Below are 9,839 nucleotides of genomic sequence, written 5' to 3'. Positions count from 1 at the left end.
CATGTTTGTCAGAGGCTAGAAATGGATGACAGGAGACGGATCACTTGATGATGACCTGTTCTGCTCATTCCCTCAGGGGCATCTGGCATTGGCCACTGTGGGAAGACAAGATACTGGGCTACTGACCTTTGATCTGACCCGGTATGGCTGTTCTTATGTTCTTATGCCATAAAGAGAATAAATTATTGGCCATGAATTGACGGTGGAAAAGTCAGTGTGGATGCAGGCTGAACAGTTTGGAAAGAGGCTGTAGAGGTTGAATTCAGGGCAGAGAATGGACTGATAGAATTAAGAGACTGTGGGCAAAAATTAGGGAGAGAAAGCAGGAGAGGGAAAAGCTCACTAGAAGTTTGCACAACAACTATAGTTGGTGTTCCCAAGTTTGTGGGCTGAAGACATTCACTTTCCCCACTAAAATCTTCAGGTTTTTATATCTTAGCATGTACCAGATCTGCACTCTCCTACTGGACAAACACATCCATTTTTTTCTTGAGGAAATAGTAGCTGGTCTATTACTCCATCCTTGAAAATGCTATGAATGACTATATGCAAATCTGCTGAAGGCTTTCTGATTGGCTAGCTCAATTGCTGATTGAAACTACTAATAAATTGCCACTGCCAACAAAGCTGCAATAGCAACTTGCAAAATCTGTTCAACTTAAAGTTTATTGTACATACCCACTCTTCATTTTTATTGCTACATCTAGCACTTGGTTACTGCCAACTCTAACATTTTCATCTGAGGAACTCCATGAGAGGATATTTCTTGCCTCATCTTCCCCCTCCTGAGCAGTGATGAAAAAATGTTTTAATCTTTCTTGTTAAATCTCAACCACTTGTTGGTTTTGAATCCGTTGGGTTCATATATGCTAACTTCATCCAGGGCAGTTTGCACACCTACTCTAAAGTTTTCTATCAATTATGTATTTCAGAAGCAATAAATTAGTGCTTCAGCTCTATTTCATTATCTTGTTTGGCTTATTTCTCATTTGTTTGCTTAACATTTAATTAAAAAAAACATTCTGGCTAATGTTTAGCTTATTTAGTTTCTATCCATTTGAGTTATCACTGATTTTCTTACATGTTGAACCTCCGAGTTGTCCATTAGTGGTTACTAATGAGACTTAACGTCCACTAATTACCTATGTTGATATGTTCCCACGCCTGGGTCTTTAAAATACTAGTGTTAGCAGCTAATATTAATTCTATGCTAGTTATAAAAATACTACTTAGCTTCATACCGTATGTAGATTTCTAAGCACTTTACAAAAGTGAATGCCATTTACCCCAATGTAAAGTTGATGAAATTGATTCACTCACAGCTGGGTCTTTCACATCCCACATGAATGTTCTAGCTACCATGCGACGGGCTATTCTGGAGTGAGTCACTTGTCTCCATAAAAACAATGGGAAGGTCTCAGTTTAGTTTCAAGGTTGAATGGAAAACTCCAACATCTCAATGTTTTTACACAAAAAAGAGCATTTTGCCAAAGAAAACACCATTTCAATCAGCTCTAGAAATAACCTATCCACCGAGGAAAATATAAAGCAGTTTAAATTCACTGCCTTATATTTACATTGGCTGTCCCCTTGTATTTTGAGAAAGAGTGAGTAAACAAGTGCATGCTACCTGTTCTATATCAGTCACTATTTTGTACTGTCCTCTTTCTTTAAATGCTTCCCTTATCCAGTGGCAGTCCAGCACATCCATGGTCTTTTTGCTGGCTTCCTAATTTTATGTACTTCATATATTTCTAGTTAATTGTTTTTAATCTCTTTGACTATTTGGTCTTCAAATGCAATCTTAATTTTCCTCCTTACACAATATTTGCTGTAGTTTATAATGCTTTTTATAGGCTCCACTTATGTTGGATTTCCATTTTCTGAAGTTAGTATCACAAATATACATGCATCTGACGAAGTGGGTCTTTGCCCACGAAAGCTTATGCTCCTACACTTCAGTTAGTCTATAAGGTGCCACAGGACCCCTCGTCGATACTGCAGAACATTCCATGCTTTAAGTGGTTGTGAATCATGGGTGAAACTCTTTCCCTATTGAAATCAGAGGCAAAATTCCCTACTAAGGCTAGTATTTCATACAAGTTATTTACAATGAATTGTTAAATTAATTTCTGCCTTTAAATGTTAAAATTGGCCACAATCAGCAGAAAGGAGAAAAAAATCTGATTATTACATTTCAGTTATGTACAAAGCTATTGAACTGGGTGAAAATTAATAACAAATTTACAAAAGATAATCTTACTTTAAATTTGTGTAAGATTATCCTTGATGGTTACAATTCTAGAGGAATTTATAGGTCAGGAGAAGTGAGACTTCTGTTGAAACCTCCCATGCTTTAATACTTCCTGTTTGGCACAAAAAGTAAATTATATCATACTTATTACAAGAAGAACATTGGAATCTTCTCTGAAACAACTATGATAGATTTTTAAACATTATTTTGGTTGAATTGAAGTGATACATTCCAAGTCCTATTCATAAATGTATTAAAATATTTGATGAATAATAATAAATCAGCTCAGGAGGCAGGTGTTCTGCATTAACAGCTAGACATCTTCTCTGTTGGGGCTAGTCAGTGGTTTTCAAACTTTTATACTAGTGACTCCTTTCACACAGAAGCCTCTGAGTACAATATAAATTAAAAACACTATTTTATTTTTGACACTATTAGAAATGCTGGAGGTGAAGTGGGGTTTGGGGTGGAAGCTGAAAGCACATGATCTCCTTCCCCCAAGTAATAATCTTACTGGCCCTCATGGAGTCAAGAACCCCTGGGCTAATTATTTCTGAATTCTCTTCCAATATAGGTTCTAAAAATGTTCAGTGTTCCACCTTGGTTTTAATAGACTAATGAAGCAGTAAATCTATCTATGGTACTAATATAATCCCCCTTGCTATAGTATCTGAGCTGCTCACAATCTGACACACAGCAAAGTGCTATCATCTCCACTTTACAGATGGGAAACTAAGACCCAGAGAGAATAAATGACTTTCCCAGAGACAGGAGTTTAATCTGCTTAAATATGAGGCTTGAACATACTTCCTGTCAGGCCAAAGGGGTGAAATTGTACATAACCTGGTTTCCCATTACAATGTTCTGGTAAAAGGCCTCAAACTAGGCATAAGTTTACATCCATGTTAAGACTGCTTTCATTGCCAGTGTGATGTAAAGGGGCCTTTGTGAAAATGAGAATCAGACCGAGAGATATTAGCCCTAAGCATTCAATAGAATCTATTGAATAGATGATCTGAGTAGGTAATGTATTGTTCATTTTTTCCAAGCTTTCAACTTTTATTTTCATTGTACATAGTATTCCAACCAATCCCGTGCACTAGTTATGTTGAGCATGTAGTCATCCTGATGCACAGATTACTATAACAATTAGGAAGGGCGTCAATGAAAATTACTGCATTATCTTGAAGTGCTCTGATGTATGTGTATAAACCTCATTTAAGTACATTGTCTGCTGAAGTGAGAAACAAGGGTATTATGACAGGAAAACATGTTGATGTATCACCATTCTGCCTTGGTGACTGAGCACTCGATTACTGTCACATAAAAATACTCTCTGCTAACAATAACACTATCTTATTTTCCTCATTTGTTTTGTCCCCTACCCTCTCAGTAAACCTGGTCTCACAATACAAATAAGGCAGCAATGATGATCCAGGAAGTAAATCAGTTTATTTTAAGGAAATTATCAGAAAAATATTACCACATATCAAACTTCCAGAAAGAGACTGAATTTATTCCAAAACTTTTGGATATTTTACAGAATATTTTACTCCCTGCTTAAAGTACACCCACCACTGATAGGCCAAGTAGATTAGGACAGTCCTTCTGGCAGGTCCTAAATAGAAACCAATGATATTTCCTACTCATACCAGTAGTTTGGCTGAGTAGATATGATGGATAGGTGGGATGCTTGACTATGTTTGGTGTTGCAGGGTCTCTCATTTTTCTTACAGTATAGTGGGGGGTTAAGTTATATAGAAGGCTTGGCCTTCGAAAGGCAAGATTGATTCTAATATATAAGAAAAGGAATCATTATATACATTGGTGAGTAAAATGGAATGTGTACGAACAAATGTATTTAAGGGGTTTTGAATCAGTTTTCTCACTTGTTTTATTCAGCACAGAAAGGGTAACCTCTAGATGTCATCATCATAAGCATGACATGAGACCTGTTGAGGGCAATAGAAATTACCAGGATATTTTTAAAACCATGGATCAACACAAACTAGTACGTTTCTTTAATTGTAACAGAATTTGATTCATTTTACAGGTAGTATCTGAACCTATTAAAATATGTAGGGTAATCCACCAAAGAACTGAATGCTATATTTTATAGCCAATAAGATTTGAATTAACATGAAATTGTAAAAGAAAAAAAACTATGGGCGTGTAACCTATTAGTCAATTTCAAAATAATTTCTTCCATATCAAATTCTTATTGGAATGGTTTTAATTTTAAACATAGACAATGGTACATCTCTCTTAATGTACATATTGTCTGCTTACATGTCTATTGTTAGTTTGCAGAGGCTGAATGTTACTTTTAACACAAATTGCTAAATATATTGACAAAAACAAATGAACCCCTAAGAAGAAACTACTGAACATCTTTCATTGGGAATGACTTTTTTTCATGTGTGACTGTGCTCAGATTGTGAAAAGACAAGTTTCAAGACACAACATATTCCCTTGTAATGGTGTGTCTTTGTGTTCTTATTAATATTGACCATGACAAACCATTTGGATTCATTAAAGTTCAATACTCAGCTCTGCAAATTGTTCACAGGACATACGTTTATGAATAACAAAAACTAAGACTTTTTAAAGGGGAGATTTTTCTTCTTTTTCTGTGGTGTCTTCTTAGAGCTCTGATGTATAGACTGAACAAGACAGAATGCTTCTTTTGGTCTTGAAAGTATAAATTATTAAGAATTCCAACCCAGTACAACATGAGCAACAAGGAGATAACACATCCCAATGGTACAGGATATAATCATCATGGGGAATCCCAACCTGAAACAAAAACAAAATAAGGAAAGATCAATAAGGATGCGACACACTGTTTGACATGCAATAACGGCATGTGCAGACTTTTTGAAAGCAAAATTTAAAACTATCATACAAGTTACTAGCTTTTGATACCCTTATAACATTTTATTAAATGAAAGTACATTAAGGTATTGCAGGTTTATGACAGTAATGCCTGGTTGGCCAGAGTTCAAGTAGAGACATTCTACTTCTACTGAATTGACCTTGTTATCCCTAGCCTTACTCTTGATTGGTACTCTTTTCTTATGCCTGTATATTTATACCTGCCTCTGGAATTTCCACTACATGCATCTGATAAAGTGGGTTTTTGCTCATGAAACCTTATGCTCCAATAAATCTGTTAGTCTATAAGGTGCCACAGGACTCCTCGTCGCTTTTGCAGATTCAGACTAACATGGCTACCCCTCTGATACTTCCAGTTGTGACATTTAGATAAGTGTAGGTCAGACACATATATGATATAAATCAGCATAGCTGCATTGACTTTGATAGATCTCTACTGACTTATGTCACTTGGAATCTGAACCTGAATGGATTTGTTGTGTGTCATTCAATGCACTGTTATACAAGTAACACGAACCATGTCAGTTGTCTCAAGTAAAACAAGCAGTAAAATAGCTCATTCATTACTTTTGACTTCATGCTGTGCATTTACTCCAAACAAGTTCCTTATAACTCTGATTTATGGCTGACGTTTCTTTAGCTGGCTTCATCTTCCTGTTTTATTAAACATCATCAAAGTGTGGTAATGTTCTTTGAAGTCCCAATATTTCATTCATTGCCTTCATTGGCAATTGAAGGAAGAAGGTACCTAGTATATGTGGATGTATCGGTTATGTTTTCACCTTACTTCTCATGTTAGGCAGCATTTAGAAGGTTCAAGATATCTTCACTATCCACACACCATTAATTACACAGACAACAAAAAAATTCATTTGTAGCTGGTGACAGAGAGGGAAAACTCACAGTTCCCATGTGTCTTAAAATCTCCTTGTCTTCCCTTTCTCTGTATACAAAGAGATGTGTTTAAAAAGAAAATAACTTGTGTGATGGCTCTGGTGTGATCTGCTCTCCTACTGTGCTTCCTACCTTCACCTGCAACACTATTCTGACAGGAATTGTGTAATGTTTTTCCAATGCTGTTTCATTGCCATGAAGAGTAATCTGAACAGGACAAGTAAAAAATGATTAGAGGAGCTTAAAAATCAGCAGCAGTTTAGTAGCATTTAGATGCTTTATTTATTATGGGAAATCCATCACATTAGGAACTGTATAAACACATAATAATAGCCCCTTAGACAAGGTAGGCAAGAAATACCAGACAGATGGCATACGGAAATATGTTACTTGGAACTACCTCAGTTAAAACTAAACTGCTTCATAGACCTCCATTGTCCATATGTCCCCACCCAGTGTCCAAGTGAGCCTTTCATCCACACTGACCACTCCACAGAAACTGAGGCGACTCAAGAAAAGAAGAAGATACCCATAAAACTGACAGAGTAAAAATAAAGACTTCTGTGGCAGGCACATTATCCCACATCTGCCTGTTGGTTTCTGGCACCTTCCTTGAAACACATGGTGTTAACCACTATCAAAAACAGAATGTTGAACCGTAGAGTCTGATCCATTATAACAATTCCTATGGTATGATTCCAGCCACTCTTCCTTCTATGGCAGGAGGACAGGAGACCTCTCCCCCCATGTTACTCTGGGATTTCAGGATGGCAATAGGGGCCATGCATCAGAGCTCTCAAAATATTGGTTAGCAACAGCAAATTTATGTTTTTGCTTGTTTGGGAGGAGAGAAGGTGTTTGAAAAGAAAGAGAATGAGACGCTACTAGAGAGGGCAAAATCTGCCTAGACTTCAAAATATTCCCTGAGGAAGGTGAATTGTAGATCTCATTTACACATGTGAACAACAAAATGGGCACAGAATTCTAGTGATTTCTGGTAAGCTAAGAATGCAGTAGATTGTCACACAGTTACCCTGAAGACCTGACTTCTTTATGTGTGAATTGGATTTTTTTTAATTCAGATGAGCATGAATGAATATAGTGTAAGCAGGTATTATATTTTCCCCCCAGCTAGACTGACCCAGTCCTAGCTTTTGAATGGTTACTTATTCTAAGAATCTGTATAAATATCCTTTCATAGCATTCTTATTAAATTCATGGCATTGCAAAGCAGCTTTCTGAGTTTTGAAATAATTGGATGGTCACGCAGCTGCCTTTCAGACAATGTCAACCCTTGGGGGTTTTTTTCCTCTTTCTGATCTCCCTAAGATGTGCCATCTCACTTTTAAAAGTGCTCAGCTCTGACTAGTTCACTTTAAGAATGAAATGGTGCTGTAGAAAAATCCATCTACAAATGTAAATACATCCAGTAGATTTCCATGAATGGCTCGTTGCCATACAACAGTCTGATGAAGGTGAGACTGCTAAGAATTTCATGAGAAAAGAAACTGCAGACTTTATTAGACCTCACACTTAATAGAGAATAAATTCAGTGCTGCTGGGCAAGCTCTAGTAGCTTAGCAAAGCCCAGATCTTGTCCTGATACCACTTAGTGGGTTTCACAAGTGGATACACAAGAGCTCGGAGATGAAGGGCACTTAACACCTGTGTGTGCATAAGGGCAAGAAGAGACGGATTTTAAAAAAATGTTATCCTTTCCATAAAAAAATCTGAAAAACTCGTTTTAGTTTTGTGCAAGAAGTGCATGAATTATGTAGAAAAACATGCAAACATGCAGGATTTTTATTCATATCTTTGCTTTAACAGCAAGAATCGAAGGCCTGGTTCTGCCACAAACACTCATATTTCATAGTGTCTTCCTTCATTGTTTTATTTGACATGTTTGCAGAGGGCAAGATTGTGAATAGGTTGAACCTCTTTAGTCCAGCACTCTCTGGTCTGGCAACATCTGTGGTCTGGTATGATTTTAGTTAGCTGGAGGTCCACTTATGATGGGTGTGCCCAAGTTTCCCGTGGTCCTGTAAATTTTGTATACAAATGCTAGTCCTGGCTCTCAGTGTTCTGTGCATTATTTACCTCTAATAATTTACCCCTAAATGTCTTCCAGGAGCCCAGCAAGTAGTGGAAGTGTTGGTAATGCTGATACACATAAGCATGCTTTTTATGCTTTAGCTGCTTATTTCCTTTTGCCAACACAGTAAAATTGTATAACACTAACATTTTGTTATGAAGAGAGCTGATGAGCCTTGGCCAGGCATAGGCTTATAGAGGATGTATCAATACAACATACATTATTAAGCAGCATTGCAAGATTTTTTCCATTTATTTGCATCAGCAAAATACAAATAAAAAGAGATCCATTCACTACAATATTGACCCTCTGTGGTTCAGCATATTCTCTGATTCAGCACCCATCAGGTCCCAAGGGTGTTGGACTAGAGAGGTTCAACCTGTACTCACATCAATACATAATCACTCATGCAAGTAGTTCCACTGACTTTTACTACTAACGCAGCTACTCATGTAACTGCTCACTTGTATGGGGCTTAATTTTACCATAGGCCTGAACAGGAATCGAATGGAACTGAATTTACTGCAGCTATTTTCACTTTGATAGTATCTGTGCTCAGGTTGCCAACTTTGTAACATATAAAAACCAGACACTCCAGCAAGAATGCTAGAACCTCTCATGTCTGACCTGGAATATTTACAGGAAAAGTGATTTATCCTGGAAGAAAGACAGACTCAACAGTTTCTGCCTTCTATATTGTTCTGAGCACATAGCACAAAGGGAAAGTGAATTATTTGGGGATCTGCAGAGAGATGTCTCAGAATGGAAGGTGGGGTCTCTCATGAGTTCTGGAGTTGCAAGAGGATACCAGCAATCCTCGAAGATCATACCACTGGTGGTGCTGGCTCAAGCTGTTACAAAGCACAGTGGCAGTCTATATGAACATGGAGTGCCACATTTTGCTCTCACTTCTATGTAACCCAACTGGCTGTGTGGAATTGCATAGTGATTTAAAATGAGGCTTGAATTTGGTCTCTAATCTATCTCTGAATAGCTATTTAAGAATTTAACTTAAAGAACATATTTTACAGGCTCTTCCCTCCCACTTACTAGCCTGTTATCAGCACCTACATACACAGTAAAGAAATATGTTGCATGCCTGGCAAGTGTCATATGAGAAGATGTGTCATTTCAAGCAGTCCTTGAATAAAAGCCACACTTTGGTTTGGAAGTCCTATGGTGACAAGTTTATTTGCAAAAATTTACATCTTGAAATTACAAAAGTTGCCTCAAAAATTGGATTCAAGTTTTGAAGCTCCTGCAGGCAATTCAAGGGCTGCTTCTGAGTGGAAGGCAAGTCACTCCTGTTAATGAAGTTTCTATCATTTGGTTTTCAAGATGGATCTTTTAAATTTCCTTCCAAAAGGAATGTGGCATGATAGCAATTTACAGAGTCCTTAATCAAAAGGATATGTTTATATCCTCTTTATGTGACCATTAACACACATGCACACACAAATACATACACCTTTTGTGGGGAGGAATGGAAACCAGTTACTGGGGCTGACAGACTCGTTGGGCCCCTGTACAAGCTGGGGGAGCTCTGCACTCCTGGAAGGGGCAGACCTCAGGCAGAAGGGGTGGGTCTGGGGCAGGGATAGCCTCCCCCAGGCAGCCCTCAATGCTGTCCGGAGCATACCACATGTGGCTTCGGTGGCAATTTTAAGGTCCCGGGACTCCAGCTGCCACTGCTTCTGCAGTAGC

General features: G+C 37.8%; 1 protein-coding gene across 4 annotated transcripts in view; it reads right to left on the bottom strand.

Moving 5' to 3' along the window:
- Nucleotides 1-3,687: 3,687 nt before the first annotated feature.
- The window catches only part of OCA2 (OCA2 melanosomal transmembrane protein), a 364,555-nt gene continuing 358,403 nt past the window's right edge, over nt 3,688-9,839 (bottom strand). For all 4 annotated transcript variants that reach the window (XM_006116097.4, XM_075916334.1, XM_075916327.1 and 1 more), the window contains exon 24: nt 3,688-5,050. In XM_006116097.4, coding sequence (XP_006116159.1) covers nt 4,963-5,050 — 88 coding nt within the window. In that variant the 3' untranslated portion in view covers nt 3,688-4,962. The remainder of the gene's footprint in view (nt 5,051-9,839) is intronic.

Source organism: Pelodiscus sinensis, chromosome 1, assembly GCF_049634645.1.
Source record: "Pelodiscus sinensis isolate JC-2024 chromosome 1, ASM4963464v1, whole genome shotgun sequence".
Classification (NCBI taxonomy): domain Eukaryota; kingdom Metazoa; phylum Chordata; order Testudines; family Trionychidae; genus Pelodiscus; species Pelodiscus sinensis.
This window is presented reverse-complemented; position numbering and strand designations above follow the sequence as displayed.